We start from the raw sequence: 22412 nt of genomic DNA on the forward strand, positions 1-22412 counted from the left end.
GAAGCAGAACAATCCTGCAAACAGGCCAGTAAATCTAGGACTCAAATGTGTGAGATTGCTTTTTCAATACTTCTGAGTTTTTCCCAAAAAAAAAATTTTTGGAGAGATTAGACCACTGAACATTTCTACCACTAATGGCCCAAATATACCCTTCATTAAATACTCAGACAGATACTGTTTTATTTTCTGTCCATCTTCTGTGTTAATTACTGTGCAATAATTTGTCATTTTCCAGGCAGTTTGCAATATTGAGAAAACAGAGTAATACCACTGATGACCTGTGGGGGCCGTGTTGAGTAGTATCAAAGACAATAATTAACAATAGGAATAAGGACATCAGACAATGAATTATCCCCCCAGACCATATTTTAAATACTAAAACGGACATCAATACTTATTTTCAGCAGTTTCATGGTTATTGGGATTAGAAACGTCGTCCGTCATGAAATCAACAAAGGTCATCCTTTACTGGAGGTATTGACAAACAACAACACCAATGTAAGAGACGTGTAATAAGGCTTGAAATGTACCCATTTACCAAGCTAGCGTAAAGGAAGCATATTTGGGCCTTTATTGTCTCTGGATCTGACTGGTGTTGTAGTTGAGGAAATCTAATCCTTGCAACTGCTTACAGAATCTTTTCTAGTTGTGCTATCTCTCTACTTTTTCTATCTTGGCGTGACGCTTACCCAGAATCTTCAGCTGTGTGACGGCTCCATGCAGGCCGAAGAACATCCACAGTGGACGAGAGTTGTCCACGCACACCTGCATGCCCACGTTGGTGCCGTTGTGGCTCAGGATGACCTCCCCCTCGTGGTTGACCAGGAAGCCCAGGATGTCGCTGCTCTGCAGGGGCGTCGGCACGCGGCACACCGCCCAGAACTCTTTGCGGTCAACCAGCGCCTCGGGGTTGTAGGGCAAGTCACTGGGGCGCAGCACCGCCGGGTCGCAGGAGGTCACGCCATAGGACAGAGATCCCGAGCGCGCTGGGCTGGACTTGGTGACTTTAATGAAGACGGTTTCTCCGGTGCGCAGCGGGCGGTTGGTGAAGACGAGTGTGCGCTCCTCGCGAGCGTGCTCGGACCGCGCCACTGTCTGCTCGTCCAGCGTCTTGATGTGGGCGCCGCGCAGCTGGTGGAAGTGCAGGTCGCTCTCCAGCGCCGACGGCAACAAGGACGACTGCTGCGAGTTGAGGGAGTTCTGCGGGATGGGGCAGGCGGAGGAGGAGGAGGCCGAGGCCAGGTGCAGCGTGTGGCGGTGGGTGTGGCGGCCGCCGTCCTCCTGCTGCAGGTTGAGGTCGCAGAGGCTGACGGAGAGGCGGGAGTCGTCGGCCTCGCGGCGCAGCGAGGACGAGCGCACCGTGGTGAAGGAGCGAGGGCGGAGGCAGTCCGGAGGAACGATCTCACTCTCTGAGGACAGAAACACAGAGGAAGTGAGACTCTGAGGAAGCACACCCGAAAAACAGAAAAACACAAAACCGTGATGAAACTCTGAAAGGAGCCGAGTTTGAAGTTCCTCATAGAAACAAAAATTCAATTTGAGCTGTGTTCCTCTCATGACTCCACACTGAGGCCAATCACAGCGTTTGTCAAGCTTAATCATGCAGTTTTGAACAGGAAAATACTGTCTGGATTAACAAGAACAAAATGACTTCCTGAAATTACGTGAAACACATCTTTCACTGCAAAGTACCGTACCACTCAGCAAAAAAGCATGAATTTCTGTAACTATCAAAATACCAGTGTCATGCCAGTAGCTGAATATCAGTGCTTGATTACAATGACTTATTGATTTAATGTAATAATTGATTCATTCATTGAGTTCAACTGAAGTTACATCAGTTAGTGTGAGGAAGATGCTCTACAATCTGGATGTTCGCTCTCCTTGAAAGAGTGGTTTATAAGCTGATAACAATGAGAAGAAGTAGCAACAAAACAGCAGAGATAAACTACCATCCTCTGCAGACAGCTCCTAGAAATTGAAGCTAAATGCTATTCAAGCTAATGGGGCTCGAGGATAATGCTCATGCTAGTTTCAGTTGGACATCTTTCATGTTGTTCTCTGACGAACTGAGTTCAATCAGGATTCATTAGTTGCTCAACTTGAATAAACAAGAGTTAAATGAATAGTGACAAAGCTGGAGGCCACCGCTGATGCCAGCAACGCAGTTAGCAACATCTTCAACTGTTTTCACTTAAAACACAAATTAAAAGCTCACATCAAAACACTTGACTTCAGCATGAGCCGCCATTGTTTCCTGATCAAAGCTCAAATATTAATTGTTGCATCGGCATTAGTTTTAGCATTGACCAATGCTGTTGTCTCCACAGCGCCACCATCTTTTAGGGAACAGTTAGTTTAACATTTATGAATCATTGTTCCTCTTGTATAAACAAAGAGATAACCTAAGATTCGGCTAACGCTGTGACTGTGTGAATATTAACAGAATAATCTGTACTCGTGTGTTAATTTACACGCAGCATGTTTCTAATGGCAGGATTAGTGATAAAACACAGACACACACTGATTACAGATCCTCAGGTTGCTCGTGGTCTCGTCCTCCGCCTCCGCACAGAGGCTTAAAATAACGGCCTGTGATGTGCCCTCGCTCCCTCCGCCTCTGCCTCTCTTACCCCTCCTGGCCCGGTGGCCGGGGTATAATTAGTTTCAGTTTGAGTGAATGAAAACCGGAGCAGACATGAGACAGAAGGAAGTGAAAATGTCATCCATGTTTCCCAATTGAGGTTATGAGGGCACCAAGAGACCCTCATGTGTAGAGAAGGGACGGGGGCTCAGGGGTGGAGGAGTGAGGGTGAGGGAGGATAAAAACCAGCCGCTCTCTGTCTCTGGAGAGTCTCTCCGGCCCCGGTTTGCTGCAGGCTGCTCTATCGGAGCAGGACCTGAGAGGCCTGGCTCCAGATAAACCTCTTAGCCTCAATTAGCAGGGCTGCGGGACAGACCCTGCTAACTGTACACTGTGGCAGTGAAAGCACAGCGGCCAAGCCTCTTATGATGTGCCCCCACCCACCCTATCCTCACCCCATCCTCACCCTGCCCCGCCCATGGATGGAAGACACTCAAGCGGAGGCATATTCGTGACAGGCCTGGAGCAGAAGCCTCCTAATAGAGTTTTAAGTTGATTTTGTGGCAGATTAATTGCTTCGCTCGGTGGTCTGAGAACATCTGCAGAGAGATTAGCATCTCATCAAGGATTTTTATCCATGTATGAGTCAAGTTACACAACAAGTATACTTGAGTACACCAGAGGGAGGTGGTAAAGCTCTGATTTGCAGCGTGATGTGTCAGTGGCCCCCGAGACCCCGTTTACACGCTGTTTCAAATGAAGACACATTGCTTTTGTGTTTTTGTGCGAGAAAAAAATCTGTGTTTACACATCAACGTTTGGAAAACGATGTTGGTTTGCACAGAAATAGCAGAAGTAGATGTAGTTACCTTGTAGTGCCACTAGTGGGACAAACGTGGCAACATTTTGACCATGAAAACCACCATGTGACTGTATGTATCAGCTTTTCGATAACAGCCGTTTCCTCCGCTCGTTAACGCTTTACGATTTAAGGATACGAGTCGATGGAAAAGACAGCATGTTACAGAGGATAGAAAACACATTCCTGTTGCATTGTGGGCAAAAAGTGTGAACACTAGGCCCTAACCCTCTTTTGAGTTGTGACACGAAGCTGGAGAACCAGGAGTAAACCCAGTGAGAACATGCAAACGGCAGAGAGAAAGGCTCTGAGACCTGAATGGAAGCTGTGTTTTCTGACAGCGATAAGACCGTGCGTACCACTACACTCCTACAGCATTGAACACATTTATTTTAGAGCACGGGACCTGAGAATCCACATCAAACCCCTTCAAAGAACAGCGGCTGCCATCCCACATCAGGCGCGTAGAACTGAACCAAAGACGACAGCAGCTCCGATTTGTCCGATCCTCCCGAGAGTGACGGGTCTGATTTCCTGCATCATCACTGAAACGCCGTTTGATGAGTTCTTGTTCGCCGCGCAGCCGAGACGGGCGGTTCTGTCAGCTGTCGGTTAACGTTAGAGGCTAACGCGGAGAGTGGTGATTAATGTTTCAGGGGAACGAAGCCCTGTAATTGTACTAATTGATTTCTCAAAGAGGCTTTAAATGGAGAGGACGGTGCAGGACAGAGGTGGGTGGGGGAGTTTCAGATCCTACAGACTGCTAATCAACCATTAAACAACTCTGCACTCAGAAGTGTGCAGCGGCTAACTGCCCCGAGGCAAGACGGTTTCATCTGTTTCCTCCACCATCTATTCCCACTTATTAGAAAAAAAAAAAAAAGCCCTCGTGAACATTAGCAGAGTCCGACCACGACTTAATCTGCTCATCCTGCTCATTTCAGTTGGCACATTTCTGAAATATTCCTGTTAGATAAAGTACATTTATCACTTTCAATTCCAAGACGAAGAACAGAACCTACTCACCAACAGTAGCTTTGGAAGATTTATTTCTTCAATTAGGTGTTACGTATTTTGTATCACTTGTTTCAGTTTGAAAGTGTCTCGTGTTAATTTCTATCCGTTCTTGTTTGTTTCTGTCTTTTTGCATTAGTGCCAGCATCAGGTGACAAATTCGATTTCCTCACCATCCGGGGTTCAATGTTAATATAATTGGAATATCATTAATACTCTCATCAGATAATGCATTTTAAATCATATTACAATAATAATATGATTTAAATAATACAAACCCAAAGTCATGTGGTTAAATATGTGCCATCTTTAGAAAACAGTGGCCATTTTGAAAAATGGCCACATGGATTTATTATAATATATAAACAACACAAATATTTCTACGCAAATGTATGTGTGCGTTTTATAACTACAATGTTTTATTTTACTTATACGCTGCATTAAAAAAAGCCGTTCACAGAGAACTAAAGGAAGGTGAGCTAAAGGAAACATGCTAACCGCTAAGCTTGAAATGCTGGTGTGTGTGTGTGTGTCGGTCTGTCTGAAGGTCCTCAGTCTTGCATAGGAAAAACAGCTTGACACCAACAACCTTACTGCATTGCTGTGGAGCAACAGTCGGAACCACTTCACTCACAGGCTACCTGGAGAAAACCCCTCCATGCTCAGGGAGAATGTGCAAACTCAAGACAGGAAGGCAGCGTCCCACCAACACCAACTACAAGCAACTGTTCCCGTTCAGCCGTCAATCCATCATGAGTGTCATTACGACACAGGCCAGACGTCTTGGGAGGCAGGATGATGACACGTCTCGCGTCAGGATCACAGCGGGAAAACAGAGCGAGAACAGAGAAGTGAGGTGAAGCAGGGGAGGGAGGGACTGGGGCGTTTTCCTGTGACATCGCTTGGATTTATGTTGAAAGGAGCTGGCGGAGAAGCCGTAAATCATCATCTCCGTGTGTCAACGACTCAAACACACTCTGAACTGATTCCTCCAAGAAAAAAAAAAAGTCTTTTATCAGCTTTAATTCAGGGAAAAAAAAGAAAAAAAAAGCCCCTGCTCTGACGGTTTACGTTCCTCCTTTCCCTTGCTCACTTATCAAAGAGCCGTCGTTTCAAACCCGAACTGGCTTGTCTGCCACGTTTTCTTCTTCGTCTTTTGTTCATCAAAGCCGGCTGAGTTCGAGGTTTTACCTCAGTGTGTTCGCTTGTCGTTAGCTTGTGAGAACAAAAAGAGGAGGGAAAGGTTTACTTAGCGTTTGTAAAAGTGAGTGTTTGTGACCTCGCCAGCTGCTGCTCGCTAATCTTGGTGCACCTGCGTTATTTAGCCCACCTTTTGTCCTATTGGTTCCTTTTCAAACCCAATGCTGGCAGATGCTCTTTCCTACTGGCCAAGGCCTGAATTCAACACTTGGAAAGCTGTGCTTAACAGTTGTGTGTGTGTGTGTGTGTGTGTGTGTGTGTGTGTGTGTGTGTGTGTGTGTGTGTGTGTGTGTGTGTGTGTGTGTGTGTGTGTGTGTGTGTGTGTGTGTGTGTGTGTGTGTGTGTGTGTGTGTGTGTGTGTGTGTGTGTTTAAATGGATCCTTGGCAGCTGCTGACGCTGAAAGGAGTGACGTTGTGGGTCATAACCTGATTATTCACCTGATAGAGGAAGGTAATACAGCTTTAATAGGACATCTTTGACTGGAAGAATAAATAACTGTAATGTTTCATGTTTTTTTTTTTTCATATTTCCCTGATGACAAGAACCAGGCCGATTATCTATGTGCACATTTACCCTCTTGTAAGTGCGCCCTCTAGTGGTCACCGGGAACATTAGGAGGACAGGATGTGTTAAGATTAAGATTTCACATTCACACTTTACCAATCTTTACCTGAAAGAGAACATAGTTTTAAAGCCTGAAGTTAAACAAAATGTGACTGTTTCCTGACATTAGATACATGTCGCAATAAAGATCCAGCACACCTGTCACCTCTCCAGTGACAATGGCCTCATGACTCTTTGTTGCTCTCTGACATAATGGATTCAAATCCGGTGGTGAGCATCAAAACTTTCACACAGTGGCCAAGTGTTCCTGCCTTATGTGGAAAAGTTCAAATCAAAACTTAAAGCAGTAAAGGTAGTATCACATATATTACTCATATTTAGGGCAGTGGTGGTCGAGGCCGCCACCATGACTCCCTGGGCAAGACTATTCACGCCCGTAAGAAAATGGTAGGTTACGTCAGCCAGTATCACAGATCTTCTGCTCGAATCTAAACAAAATGTCACCGTTTCCTGAGGTTTGTTCTTGCATGTATCTACAAAAGATCCAACACACCTGTCACCTCTCCAGTGATCTTATATTCTGAGCCAACCCAGTTTTTTTTTTTAGCTGAACCATTTTTTTGGGTCTTTTTTCGAATCCCCTACAGACAGATGTTCTCTCGCATTGGCCGAGGCCAGAATTCAGCACTTTGAAAGCTGTGGAAACTGCGTTTGTGTGTGTGTGTGTGTGTGTGTGTGTGTGTGTGTGTGTGTGTGTGTGTGTGTGTGTGTGTGTGTGTGTGTGTGTGTGTGTGTGTGTGTGTGTGTGTGTGTGTTTTAACGGGACATTGGAAGAGGCAGCTGCTGACATGGGCGGAAAAAAAAAGGCCGTTCATCACCTGATTCTTCACTTTAGATTGATTTGCTAACCGAATGGAACACCTGTTGGATGAACCGTTAATTATTTCTATGGGAAAGAAGCGTCCGTTGGACCTTTTCTTTTTAAAACATTTTTTTTAAACTTAACCCCATTTGGCTCACCTTCTTTCAGTTCCTCCTCAGAGCGTTTTTTTTTATTAGCATAATTAGGCACCTGTTGGGCTAATACGTCGCAAATACATGGACAAGCGTGGCGGGTGAGGAGGATGGGGGAGGAATGGCAGTGTGTCTATTTTGGCCCACACAGGCTTTGGCTCACGCTGTAAATGTTTTTGACTGGGGAATAGCCGCAAAGCAGGTTAGCTAATGCTGTGCATGGAGGGGGAGGCTGGCTTAGTGGCTTTGCTAGCCTAAGCAGACGAAACGTGCCAGGAGTTTGAACCAGCGCCGGAGAGGGAGGGTGAGGGTGAGGAGGGGAGGAGGTGGCGGATTTACTCTCCCTCCGCACACAACCTATCTCACTGGGCTTATCTTTATCCACAGGTCTGTGGACGGTTTCGTCTGATTTCAGCGAAGGTAACGAGAGCCAGAACTGGACGAAGAAAGTGAAGAGGAGGTGATCTTAGAAAGAGAGGAGTGCGAAGAGGGGAGAGAGGAGCATCTGTCCATGTGGTGGGAATTGGGATCAGCTGAAAAGGCAGATGGATATCCAAGGGTTTTGCTTTTGCTGTGCACAGATAAGAACAGCGAGTCGCGGGGGGACAACACGGGGTCTTTCAGGGAGAAATGGAGGCAGTGTGTAGCTCAGCGACTGACCCGGGATTAAGAACCTTCAGACCGAGCGAGCCAGCAGATACACAACAAACTAAAGGAGGAGGCGAGAGGGGCAGTGGGGGTGAGCGTCAGAGAGGGGGGTCTTTGTGTGAGATGTTTGGGATGCTCTTTATTTCCTGGCACCGGCCCAAACCCTGCGTCTCTGATCGGGCAGGGCAGCTTTGAACCCAGGGCTTTTGGAAAGAGCAGCATGCTCCCAGGGCGACACATGGCCCGAACAAAGAGCCAGGCACAACGCCCGGTAAGTCACAGAAAGCCCCGTCCCTGAGGTCATCGGCGGGATCCAGCATGTGCCGCCCGCTCTCTGCCAATCAGCATGCCAGGACCTCAGTGCTAATAACCTCCATCATAAGGTTCTTATATTAAAGCCCCCCCGTTTTTATGTCTGCGCTCCACCATGGAGGCAGACTAATCATTTATTACTGGAAGCTCACTGACACCTTCACAACACGCACAGTCTCTAAACAAGCGCCACTCCTTGTATGACCCCAATTTCAAAAGCGCTCTGTTAAATAAGAACTGTTGATCGGAGTAATTAAAGGTGTCCAAAGTTTATGAAACAATGAATCAGCTAAATTATTTAAACTCCTCCACAAGTCGAACCTACAGAGTCATCAGACAGCAGTCAGACTACTCAAAGTCTTGCGTGAGAAAAGGGTAGTTTTATAACGACACAGTGAGCGATATCCTCTCATTAAGCCAGCACAGTTTATCTGAACAACATACTGTATAATTCCACCCACGGAGCAAAGCACAACCACATCAACCCGACACTTTGGATGTTAATCAGAACAAACCACGGCTGCTTCGAATAATGCTAGCCAGCCACGTTCAGGCTAGTCTGACATCATTTACCTAGAGATGCTGTGATCCTGCTCAGCCTGACAAGATAACGGCTCATCAATACAAAGACCTGCTTCCACTTCCTTTAGTAGTTTGTAACCTGAGAATATTAAAGATGACCCCTGATGTCGATCAGGTTCCATCTAAAAGCGTAAATAGTTCATTCCTTCCCGATGGTACATCCCACTGTGAGCTACAATCTGGGTTCGGATGTTTTGCTGAACCTCACAACGGGTAATGCTTCCTTATCTGAGCTCAGGAAAGACAGTGAGAGTCAAGGCACAAACAGGAAACTGGCCATAAATCTGCATGGTGTTAGCGTTAGCTTTAGCTAATCCCAGTTAAAGGTTATCAGTGGAATTCCTCTCTGCTGCTAAGTCTGGGTGCACTCATCCAGGGTACAGGCGAAACTAACCCTAAAAGCCAAACAAGGTTTGTTCTTTGAAGATTTTAGCGCTCTCGCACCAGCAGCCATCATAGAGTAGAAGCAGCCAGGAAACCCAAAACAGCCAAATCTGCTCCGCTTGATGTCCGCAGGTTGTTAAATCTGACGGGAAGTGAAGAAAAAGTGGCTTTACAGCCTCTTTTCTGCTGCCTGTGTTGTTGTTGGAGGGCCTGAGTGAAGCTCCTGGATCTATAAGTGCTGTTAATAACTGAGAGGCCGAATCCTGCCAATACAAAGAGCAGGGCCAAGAACTGAAAGTAATCCCATCATCACTTCACTGAAAACTGTTTCTAACAGAGGTGAAGGAAATCTCTCGCTCTGTGGAGCGCAAGTAACTAATAGATGATTACTAATACTTATAATTTGTCTGTGCTCCTTCCCTCCAAACGCTGATATTTCACTAGCACACATCAGTAACGATTTGTCTTTCTGCTGTAGTTGGAGTTGGGGCTCTCTCTCTCTCTCTCTCTCTCACTCTCTCTCTGTACCTTCCTGCAAGTGGAACTGGAAGTTCCTGGCCTTTACTTCCTACCTCCATCAGTATCAAGTGGATTAGCGAGCTGCAAGCTTTGCGTCCAATGTTTGTTTCTCTACGTCTGTCCTTTCCCTTTCGCTTTTCTTTCCTCTCAACCGTTGACTATGCTGACTATGCCTGCTCTTGTGGGATTGTTTGTGTTGCCATGAGATAATTATGTTGTAACTGGCTTGATATAAATAAAAGTGAACTAAAAAAAAAAAAAAAAAGCCACCACAAGGGTGCATGACAGAAATTTGGACGCTTTAGAAAAAATGTGAGCTTTTTTTTGTTGTATTTTTTTCGGAGAAGAACTTTGCTTGTCCAGGAACAGCTAATACCACATTGACGTGCCAAGAGGCGCTGCAGCGGTTTGGTCATTAGTATGTTAATCTACAGCTGCTTCTGGTTCAGTCCAAGTGTTTGGAAAGGGAATGCCTAATGCGCTTGTTTCGAGGGCCCATGTATAAAACATTAAAGTGTTTGTTATTCTCTACCTACAGCTCGCCTTCGGATGGAGCGTTGGTAAAGTGGAAGAGGGTTCCAGAAATCAGCTATATGCGGCCAGACGATGCCTGCATTTTGTTTTGACACCTTGAAAAACGGTGTCACAGCTCTGCTTCCAGCGGCTGTGGAACCAGCAGAGGGGAAACGTCCTCGCACACTCCGGCTGCCGGAGCCGCTCGCGCCGAACCAGCCGGAAAGCTTTTCCCCGCTCGGCGACGGCGTCCTTCGTGTTATCGGCGGCGTGGCTGACACGTTGTGAAAGGTTCAGACAGGACGACCCCGCACGGCAAGCTGTCAGGAGCTAAGTCGGCTCCTCTTGGCACGTAAACAAAGAGTCGCACCTTCATCCATCAAACCTTCACGCATTGTTTCAGTCTCAGTGAAGCACTCCGGTTTCTAGGGTTCGGGTTTCCGCTCACCTCGCTTACACCTGTCATCTCCGCACACAAAAAACACTTCAAAGCTGCTGATTGTTTCTGACACGTAAACAAAGCTGAGGGGGGAACCAGTCACTGTAATCACAGTACTAAAATCACAAGTTCCTTTCCCAAGTAACTTACTCAGTACCTAGGAACTCTAAAGTACTCATTTCTAGTCATCTTCACAACACTGATAGAAGACAAGACAAGACAGATAAGAGTGGTTTGCATGTAATTCCACTTCTTCTTTAAAGAAATAATTCGTAGCTCTAATCGAGTGACTTTCATAACTCATTCACAAGCTTCTGGTTCATTACATAAAACTTCTGTTCAGGTGTTTTATCATCAAGTTAACTGTCCTCAGATTGACAGCAGAAATTTCTCCTGATGACTGGATGACACATCCTCTGGTTGAGACCTGCTGTGGAACTCGATCCATCGCCTGGGGATGATTCCTCCTCTCCACGGCCCATCTTCATTAAAGCTTTGACTATCTGCCATCGGAGAAAGCTACAATGGCCCAATCTGAAACCAATGTTTCTGCAGCACAAGCTTCAAATGCAGGATCTGTTCATGATAACAAAACTGCACAAAATTTGTCAAAGTTGGAAAAGAAAACAAAAAATTCACTTCACAGTTCCTCTTCATAAAAAGACATGCTGCAAGGTTAAAGATCAACTGGTGGAATTTTAATAAAGAACAATCCCTCATTCGTCACGTATGTAGAAAACATTCGTTACGTATTTAACCTGTTCCTAAGAAACAGACTGTAGCTCCTGTGCACCATTCTGGGATTCCTCAGGGAGCTCGAATGGAGACCTGTTAAAAGTAGGGTTTGTTTGTGTATTTAACTTTTATAGTGTATTTGGCCGATTTGCAAAGAAATAGTGAAATGGAGTTGTATTCTATTCTAAATATTTGCCACACATTTTACACAGCATCAAGTGTCGAAGAACTCATGGTAAAATTCTTGCCTGTGCTAACCAGAGTTAGCATCGGCTTCTTTTAAAAAGGCTTGACTTTGTGTCAGCTCAGTGAAAACATGGCGGAAAATAAGCTTATCAAAGATGTGGTCATTTTCTTGTGAAGAGGAAATGAAAACTAATCAGTTTTTTCACCTTATTATGTTCCTGTTAACAATAATAGGGATTTCTTTCCTACTCATTGTCTCGCGATCTGAAGCTGTTTACAGGCCAAACTCAGAGATAAAATCTCGACTGCCTTTGTGACCTTGTGGGTTTCACCTGTCAGTGTGCAGCACAGAGATAAGGGTGGAGTGACAACATATGATGTTTTGGTCATAAATATAAACCTGTATGAAGCATAAAATGTGACACAGATGAACTACAGATGAACATTTTATCTCCTGTAGATTTAAGATTACTGTACTGTTAAAAAAAACGATACTTTATCTGGTTTTTACAATAAAAGTTGGTGAGATAACTTGCATTTTTGACCACTCACTCATTTTTTTGGTCACAATAACGTGAGCATAACATTTCAATGAAGGGATCAGTGCTGTTATAACTCTGATTTATGTATTTGTTTCCATAGCATACAAAGAATTACTGTTGCGTTCCCTCGGCTCAATTAGTGGGCGGGTTGGAGGGAGGAGAAAAAGCACTAAATTACTGTCATCATGCTCACAGATGTGTGAAAACAATAAATCAGCCCCGCCCCCCTCGTGTTCCTGCCATCATGATGTACAGTGGGGGGATGGGGGGGGATCTTACGATGCTACGACTCCTGTTTCTATCTTTCTACATCAGAGGTTACATCAAATGTGGCCTGGGGTGTTCACCGGCTGCTCTGCTGCCGACCCCAGAACAGCCTGAAGACGCTGAACAGAGGATAAATCACAAGTTAAAGCACACGGTATTTACTGAGCTGAACATGTGATCAAGAGGAGGAAAACCAAAGAGGCAGCAATCAATAACTTTAGATTAACAGTGGATGAAAAATAAAAAACATGGTTTAAATTCTCTATTATGATCAAATTTGACAGATTAAACTGTAATAAACAATGTTTTTTCATAAGAAATTGGTCAAAAGGTTTTACGCAATGACAGATAATTGCTGGCAACTATGAGCAACCACAATGACAAAGAATTATCCAGATTTTTGCAAAAAAAAAAAAAAAAAAAGCACTAGCCCATCAAAGTGAATGCTGACCTTTAGGTTTTCAATAATGATGGAATCTAATAGACTAACCTGAAACAAACAATGTTTTTATATGAGAAATTGGTCAAAAGGATTTATGCAATCAGCAATATTGGTGTGCAACTATTAGCGACCAAAATCAAGAAGATTTACCCTGATTTTAGTACAATCATGTCAAAGTGAATGCTGAACATGGTCTAAATTCTCAATGATGAAATCTTAACTGCAATAAACAATTTATTTATTTTTTAATCTGAAATGGTCAAAAGATTTCACGCAATGAAAGATATTCGCTATCAATGATTAGCGACGAATATTACTTACAATTATCTTGCTTTTAGGTAAGTGAGCCAAAGAAATCTATTATTTCTTTCTTTATGAAGCCCCGATTCAGTCATAAGGTTCCTTTAAAATATTTTTGCTCAACTACATGTTTTCTTAATGAAAAAGTACAAGCATATATCCAAAATATGACAAAAATTTCCCATAAAAATGACAGACACGCCCAAAACAGGCATGAATGAGTGTACGAGCACACGCCTGAAGCTCCGACATTATTCTGTACAAACTGATTTCAACATATATTTCAACATGTCAAGAAAGGCTAAAGATTCTGAGCGCAGCATGCCTGGCAGCTCATTCTTAGCGAGCCATGCATGATGGAAGACAGCAGATTTACTCGGCTGTGCTCGGGTGGTCGGGACCCGAAGGAGGATTTTCTCTGGTGATCCAGTGCAGTCGCTACAGGAGCAATATGTCAGGAGAGTCTACATGTGCCGGTGCTGATTCAGCCTCGAAAAGCTCCGGCAATAAAGCCGAACATGTGGGGCTTTTCTCAGGCTCAATGATGTGTGCGGTCGTAAGCATTGTTTGAAGCGTTTCTCCAGTTAAATGACAACTACAAACAAACATTAGTTTATCGGACACAAGCTAAATCAGAGGTTTATGATTGGTTTATGATTCTGCCTCTTCTTATTTTCCCATATGCAGTCCAGGAAAAGGTGTTGTGGCTCAATGCACCACCCGGTGGTACAAATTGGTCTTACAGGACTTATTGGGCTGTGGCCAGCTATTTAATTAGGTAGATTGACATACTGATGATTAATTTGAAGGTGCTTGTTGACAAAAAAATTTAATATTCTACCTTTTAAAACAATAAATCAGAGACATAAAGGTTAAAATTGTGTAAATACGAGTAAGAAACATCAAAAATTGACAACTTGACTCCTGTCATCATTGGTGCTTTACATTTTTAAATACGAATCGAGCTCCACGTTAATTTCTACCTCTGCTAACAGAGACAAAGGGATTAAATGAGGTTTCTGAGGTGGAAGCAGACCTGTCTCACACATCCTGATCTGACAGGGCAGCAGCGTTCAGTGAACACATTCATACGCGCTGACAGACGGCAGAGCCATTAAATTAAATGGGTGATGGAAATCACTGTCCTCCCCTCAATGGAGACTCCACCGGAGGCCCCGTGCTAATTTACAATATGAAAAGACTACAGTGGCAAATGTCTCTGAGCCACAAACTTAATCCACCATAGAATTTTAATTCAATCTTATATAGCGAGGATTAGAGTATTTCCACGGCAGCACAATGAATAATCTCAGCGGCTGCTGGAAAACACTTGAATGGAGGGAATATAAATGTTATTGATCCTGGAGGGGAAGCGGAGAACAGAGGAGCAGTCACAATGTGATCAAGCATCTAAATTAAAGGGAAGAAAAAAAGGAAACTTCAAGATAAAATGACAAAATTCTAACAAAGCTATTCTCAACAATTTCTTCTGAGGCGGGAATTCAAGCATCGGGAGATTTAGAAGGAATAAAATGGTGCTTTTTTTATAGCTTTTATTGTTAGACGCGCTGTCTCCAAAGTGATTGGTTGCATTGAGGAAAGGAGATAGAGGAAGAGAGGAAGAGAAAATGAAGCGCTCCTGAAATGCCACATGAAATAGGAAGTGAAAGAAAGGAGAAAGGCCTCAGATGGGGGAGCCGAGGGGCGCATCTGAGGAGAGGCAAAGCAGAAACGTGACACAAAGGAGCCGAGTGATGCTTTTCTACGCAGACCTTCGGTCGTGTTCCACCCCTGTGAGCAGGCCCCTGTTTGTGGGGGGCAGATGTCACCCGTCCCCCCGCCCCCTCCCTTCTGCATGCAGCCCAGCCTTTAACACGACTGAGAAGAGCAGAGTGAAACGACTGAAGCTGCACCGAAGAGGATCTTTGACGAGAATGACGCTTGGAGCAGTTTCAGGGAGGTTAGAAAACATGAGACCTTTCAATCCAACCGGAGCTCCAGGGCACTACAGCTCATACGTGGCAGAAAAAGTATTAAAAAAATAAAAAAATAAATTCCTCTCTAATGTTCGCTACACGCAATTTTAGCAATCTTATACGTTCACGCTAGTAACACTGTACAACATAAGACTAATAAACAAAATAAAGTTTCGCAAGTTGAATCGCATCTATCTGTCCATCAATCCATCCATCCATCCATCCATCCGTCCATCAATCCATCAATCCATCCACCCATCCACGGGTTAAGGCAGAGTACACCTGTACAGGTGAGCAATCCATCTCCAGGACAAAAGCAGAGAGACAGACATGCAGTCCCTTTCGCACTTTGGTTCAATGTGGGATCACCAGTTAACCTCACATGCATGTTTTTGGAGGAAATCTGGAGAAAACCAGCAATGTACCTGGGGAACCAGGCAAACTCCCACCACAACAATCATCTCTCAGATTTGAGCCCATCATATTGTCGCTATGAGACAAGCGCACTAACCACTGTGCTGCCACAACTACTACGAGACTACTATGTGATGAGATTTTCATTTTAAAATAACATGTTTGCAAGGTTCAACAACTCAGAAGAAGACATTTTTGATCCTTGTGAATGTTTTGAGAAATACCGAAACTCATTGATGTTGGCGATTTGTTGCAGCCAAGTCAGATTTTCTAGTGTGATTCTGCTTGATGTTTGACTGACTTTCTGCAGATTAACATTGTTTTTTCTTGATCTGCTAACATGACTTATAGTGACAGACGTTGAGTCCGGCAACTGAGGTTTTTGAGTTCTGAACCCGGAATGTCGTTTCGTCATCAGTTGGGACGCACGGAAACCCAAAGCGAGAGAGAGAAGACAAAGAGTGTGGATTCCCCCATGCTCAAGACACAAACTATCCACCCCCTGCAGCCAGAGATACCAGTGTCAATCAACACGGTGCACGATTACAATCAAATGTGCTATCTTTGAGACATGTGACCCTTCCCGCTCTATTTTTACAGCAGCCGAGGGGGATGACAGCACTGAATCTCCAAGGAAAAGAAGAATGCGAACGCATTCTCTCACATCAAAGCCGCGGCTGTGCTGTCCTGCGCTATGTCTGCGCGGTATGTACGCTAAGCTAGCTGAGCATTCCTCCATAATGTGCCACGTTTTTTTCCCCCTCCTGTTGCTTTCGTGTAAACACAGCAGGTCACATAATGGTCAGATAAAGATAGAGCTTCTCCACTTATTGTTCCGCGGCTGCTTCGTGGAAGGCTTTACTGTGCAGACTGGGAGAGGACCTGTTTACTATACAGAAGAGAGGGGAAAAAAATGCTTTGTCAACTGCAGGGATGTCTAAAGTGAAAGAAAAAGTGAGAGGTCATCTACAAATACCTGAAGACCTCATGAGTTTAAAAAGCCCCATTAAAGACAAAGAAGTCTGGAGGTGAGGGGAAAAACGATAAACCATTAATGATTTCGAACACTCCAATAAAAATGGTACCAGACGTCTAAATGTAAGGCATGGGTGGTCCCTTCACGGTGAAGGATACAAGGTTTGATTGCAGGCTTGGGGTTGAAAAATATACTGTAAAAATATCTGTTTAAGGTTAAATGGTGTGATAAATGATTTGTTTCTGATGTTTGTGTTGTTGTGACTTGCATACCAATTTCTAATCAGTAACTCAACTCAAAAGTAAAGTGTCTGGACAAGAGCTCAAGTACAGAATCAGTCTGTGAGCACATGGGCGAGTCAGGGAGACCCAAAGGACAGAATGTGGCTCAGTGACCCATAAAGTGCCCACCTCTACTAAAAAAACTGGACTTAACCTGTTAGTGAGCAGCTGGTTCTCCCCCTGACCTCATGCTAACCTTTCGTAGACTTAAATACACTGTTTACTAAAGTAAATGACAATTGATTCAGGTTCATACGCCACGGTTGGCGTATAAACACGTTAAGGGTCCCAAATCGCCTTGACACTTAAGGATATAAAGAAATAATCAGGCTGGTTTATTGGCTTTCAACCCAAGTGGAACTTGTTCCAAAAACACATAAAAAAAATTTGCTTGGGTAAAAGCCATGTCTGCACCAACACCAGCACTCTGCATCAAATAAATGTAGCACAACAAAAATAACTGGACTGGAGAGAATATACAGCCAGCTTCCGTCTCAACCTGGGAATTTTTTTTTAGCAAAGACTCCAAGCGGTGAGAGCATCCGGTTAAGAGAAGCCCAACCAATAATCCTGTTATACACCACTTCGATGAACCTTTCCATTTTAGTTCATATTAATCCACGTGACTTCTGTCGTTGAGGGCAACCCCCCCCCCGCGCACCAGTTAGTAATTCTGCATGGCCCTATGTGCTTCTGCAGCTTTCTTACCTAACAGCTGCAGCCCGCGGGTCAGACCGTAAACATCAATGAGGGCCCAGAGGGGCTCAGCCGTGCGCACGCCGCTGAAGAACAGCATGGGACTTGACTCGTTGATGCGGTAGAAGACTCTGCCTTTCTTGTCCACCCAGAAGGCAATGACGTTGCCTTCGTTGGCGAACTCCTCGGGCAGCGCCTTGGCCCAAAACCCGCTCTGGGACACCAGGTCGGGGCAGGCGTACTTGGGCAGGTTGTCCGGGTTTATCCTGGAGGGGTCTTTAGAGGTGAAGCCCAGACGCAGAGCCCCGCTCCAGCAGCACTGCTTCTTAGTAATCTGCAGACAGGAAGGTCAAATATTGAGAGGATATTTCGCATCAGACGGAAGTTCAGCGTGAATCAGTTATGTCGAATTCATTGGTCGGCAACCTTTGTGAGACACTTTTTCATCTAAAACAGAGAATATAAAACCTCAGAAACGGTGCATTGCTTTTTGTTACGGCGCTTCCTTTGTGTGTCGGTGAGTGTTGTACACCAGTGTTTGACTTCAAAATAGTGTTGTCAATTAGAGATTAAGAGAGAGTTTAGGATTTGTTAATCACAAATACAATCTTGTAATAATTTCCAGCACTGTGCTGACTCTTTATTACGTTATCTGTAGTCATGCGCTTACCAATGTGCAACTGCATTGCGACCAATGATGAAACTTCTCTTCCCGAAAGCTTTCACACGTTTACATTGTTAAGGAAACTGAATGAAGCTTCCTGATTTTGTATGGTAGTGGGGGAGCGTGTCCACCAGTGTTTTTGGCTTCACTGTAATGTTTACAGCAATGTTTCAAAAGATCCGAGGGGGGGCGTGCACAGTTTTTCTCAGTAGCAATTTGGCGGACAATTAGGAATAGAAGGTATTTTAAAAGATTGCAGTTAAAGTCTTCCTTGCGTTGTTCATATTATGTCATCATACAACGTGGATTGGATGAGGTGGTTTTGACACTGATGGTCTTAACTTAAAGGGTCAAGAAAGATAACACAGTGTCGTAGTTTTGACCAATGAAGCTTAAAGGCTTTTCGGAGCTGTGATACCTTGAGGCGGACTTGCTCGTACAGCGTGATGGGCCGGTTGCTGAAGGTGATGGCGTTGCAGAAACTGGCCTGCCTCTTCACAGTCTTCTGGGCCTGGTCCATCACGATCTGCGAGCCCTTGGCGCTCGGGTGGAAAAGCAGAGGGCTGATGGGGTGGGGCCCACCCAGGCTGCCACACTGGATGGGCAGGCACCTCTTGGGTTTGTGGTGACATCGGTGCGACGTGGACGGGAACGGACCACCGAGAGAGTCTGTGTGGAAAAAGAACGAGGTATGAGTTTCTGACTGATAATTAAGAACAGGAGCTTTAGTTTAGTCAATGTAATTGATATCAGGCAGAAAATAACATCAGATATGACTGCACTGTCGAGGATTACAGAGATCTCACATGTGGGTCTTTGTTGATTATTTGCGAGTGCCAGAGTAATAAACTAATCACAGATAATCACGTTAGGCGCCAGGGGTGAAAATCAAATCTCTATGCATAGCAAGACTGCAACATATTTCCGAGACAGCAATGATGCTTCTCACAAAATCAACTGTTCTCAGACAAATAAGACCATTTGAGATCCAACAGATTTAATTTGATGGACTGTGTTGACTGTGAATTGTTCTGTTGGACATCTGCGACCACCAGTTCTCTGCAGACATCTTTCTGCTGGCAGGCAGAAAATTCAACATATCACGTGCATCCTTGTATCCCAGTGAATACTGGCTACCCAGGATATTCCATTCCAACCTCTTAACATGGCTGAATATTACACCTACCAGCCATAACATCACCACCTGCATAATGTATTGAATGTCATCCTTTCTGACTCAACTGCACCTTGATGTGCTGTGGTACCTGCACTCAGAAGGTCGCAGCAGATTCTCTATGTCGTAGACACTGGAAAAGGAGACTCCGCCGATCGGACTGGTTTGTCCTGCACGTCCTGCAGTTACTCCATTCATATTTGGAAAATCAAAACTTCAAACTGTATGCCGTTTTCCTCAAACCAAACCTGAAGTCCTCTTTTTTCTCATGTACTCAATCATTCAAAAAGAAGTCTCAAACAGTTCCAGGGCTAGTCTAATTCACTTCTCTGACTCAAAGAGTTTGTGTGCAGATTAAGTGTAACAATGCTTATGAAGTTACTACATGTCACAGTAGCATCCAAAGGGATGGAGGACCAAGGGTGTGTCAGCAGAACATTGTCCCATAATCCAATTTGGTGCCGTGTGTTCCCCAAGAAAGCCACGTACACAATCAAGAAACACTGATCTGTCACAGCAGACCACCTTCTTTCACTGTTCCATGGTCCAGTTCAAATGCTCACTGGCTCTGGTAGTGGACAGAGGTCAAAACAAACTGTGTATTCTCACAGCTTTGTACCAGAACCTCTAACAGATGAGCTCCTGGACTTCAAACTGCTGCTGATCAGACCACATGGACTTGCCTTCACCGCTTCAATGAGGCCGCCCATCACCCTGCCACCAGATCACTTCTAATCGATCCTGACCAGTGCAGACCTGGAACAACCTATAAGAGCTGACTGTTTGGACACTTTTCCATTTTCCTGCTTCCAATGTCAACCTCTAGGACAAAATGTTCAGTTGCTGCTTGATACATCCCAAAGATTAACAGGGGCCATCATACAGGGATAAACAATTGTCATAATATTGTGGCTGATGGGTGTTTATGAATTGGACTCCGTGATGTGTCTTCTTCTCAAAAAGAAAAGACTGCATGGCAGTTCACCAAACCTGAAGAAGGCTTGACTGTCTATATAATTGAAGCTGAAGAGTCTGAAAGGGGTCTGGCCGAGAGCGGCTGAGTGGGGGACCATTGCAGTACTCCAGCAGCTACTAAGAACAACATGCATTGGAGAGATTTTCACAGATTTCCACTCGTTGCAAGGTGCCAGATTAAAATGAGAGAAGAGTTTGGCTCCACGAGAGAACCCCACAAACTCCTCGATCTGACACTCAGTAAGTTGCCGCTCCAGGATGTTCAATGATTTCCAGAAGCGCTTGAACATTCCAGTGTTTTGTGGTGGCAGGAGTTTAATCTCGGTCTCATTCTTTCTAAAACAGCAGTTAGCTATTAGCATTTTTGTTGACGTTTTACCACCTGACATCACATCCAGCAGAGGTTCGCTTGTTTTCACTGAGGAGAAATAATTCAAAGCAACACTGACTGTCACCGCAGGATCGGCGACGTCTGGAAATCCTGACTGTTCCGACTAAAAGTTCTGCGTGTCCTCCAGCTGTGGTGCATTATGAGCTCTTCAGCCTAGTGTCAATGGAGAAATTAGCACATCTCACTGGTTGGTTGGTCTCCACCCCCAGTGATTTGCTGGTTGGAGAGAAATCTTGTGTATTTGAGTTAAAGAATATTCAGCGTAAACATCAGCACAACCAGAATGTGTACCTCATATATCTGTTCGAGGATACGAACGGTTCAACACCGGACATAAGCATTTCAGTCACTTGAAAACGACCAATCTGTGAGAATTAAAGTTAGATACATTTCTGCCTTCTTTGCAGAGGCGAAGAGTTTCATTTCTTTCCTTGTCGAACAAACGAGGAGTACTCTTGCCGAGAGGTGCCAGTGCCGTCTCTGGATCTTAGCTGATGTTACATTAGTTAAAGGGAAGAAGATGCTCCATAATCTGGACGTTAACTTAAGTTACATCAGTGAAAAGGACTTTGGTGAACTCGTGACCGGTACCACAACAGCTATGAATGGTGCTAATGGTAAAGATAACAGCTGGCTGAAGGAATGAATGCATCAACTTTACAGCAGATCTCTAATTGCTTTTACATATTAAAAAAGCTGACGGTCCTGCAGTAAACAAGCGTTTGGTACAATGGTAATCGTTAAGAGAACATCTTATACAATTACAATCTGGTAACGCTCGCAGTCGCAGGAGTTAATGGTGACAACAGACAGCAGCTCTGTAGTTCTTTGACCGTTTACCAGTTTCACAAAATAAACAAAAACTTCAGTTATCGTCGTTGCTTCAACGATTCCATCATGATAGGTTTATGAGCACAATACAGGTAGAATTAATGGTGTAACATGTTATTGTTACAGTGAAAGTATGCAGGAAATATTTAGCTTTTTATAAACAGAAGCAATCAAATGTGGACGATCACACAAAGACATGAAGTAAAATCAGCCTGCAGAGGTGAAAACTTTCATGTTTTTCTATTGCAGGTGTTTTGAGGGGAATAAAAACTCATGGCTGTAATTAAAAATGTCAAAGTGAGATGATATTTTAAAATCCAGTTTCAGGAGGTTTGGACTCTCTCGGAGCCAGCTGTCATACACACAGAGCCTGAAGAGGTGGAGGCGAGCGGCAGCAGATGTCCTGTGGAGACCTGATAAGACCTGGGAAACACAAAGCTTTATGTTGGCTCGCTCTTTGTGTCCCCCTGTGTTGATCAAATAACCGAGCTTTTCCAGTCTCACACCCTGTACGCGTGTCTACTGTTCAATCTGGGCCCCATTCGAAGGGCCTTTTGTCTTAGCGGGGCAGTTGTTGAGCGTGGCGCACGTGGTCTGGGGACAGATCGAGCTGAAGAGGCGCAGCTGCCGCGGAGGCAAGCGGACTACGTGTGAATTCATGTTCCTTAGCAACCCCGTCGTGTCTAAAGGTCCCGATCGGCTCCAGCGTGCAGCCGCCAGCGAGGACACAGCAGATGCCTTTTGTTTATTCAGACATAACAAAATGATATTTATAGCCTCGGATTGGAGTTGGGATTTTTTTTGCCACTCGTTTGTTGTGTGTGTGTGTGTGTGTGTGTGTGTGTGTGTGTGTGTGTGTGTGTGTGTGTGTGTGTGTGTGTGTGTGTGTGTGTGTGTGTGTGTGTGTGTGTGTGTGTGTGTGTGTGTGT

At 44.6% G+C, this 22412-nt stretch overlaps 1 protein-coding gene across 1 annotated transcript in view; it reads right to left on the reverse strand.

Annotated features, from left to right (window-relative positions):
- neurl1aa (neuralized E3 ubiquitin protein ligase 1Aa) overlaps positions 1 to 22412 on the reverse strand; it is a 48981-nt gene that overhangs the window by 12384 nt on the left and 14185 nt on the right. The window contains exons 2-4 of the mRNA XM_080464480.1: positions 18531 to 18781; positions 17461 to 17782; positions 690 to 1409 (exon numbers count right to left, since the gene is read on the reverse strand). Of these exons, the coding sequence (XP_080320606.1) occupies positions 690 to 1409; positions 17461 to 17782; positions 18531 to 18781 (1293 nt within the window). The remainder of the gene's footprint in view (positions 1 to 689; positions 1410 to 17460; positions 17783 to 18530; positions 18782 to 22412) is intronic.

Source organism: Lipophrys pholis (genome assembly GCF_963383615.2).
Source record: "Lipophrys pholis genome assembly, chromosome: 5".
NCBI classification, from domain to species: domain Eukaryota; kingdom Metazoa; phylum Chordata; class Actinopteri; order Blenniiformes; family Blenniidae; genus Lipophrys; species Lipophrys pholis.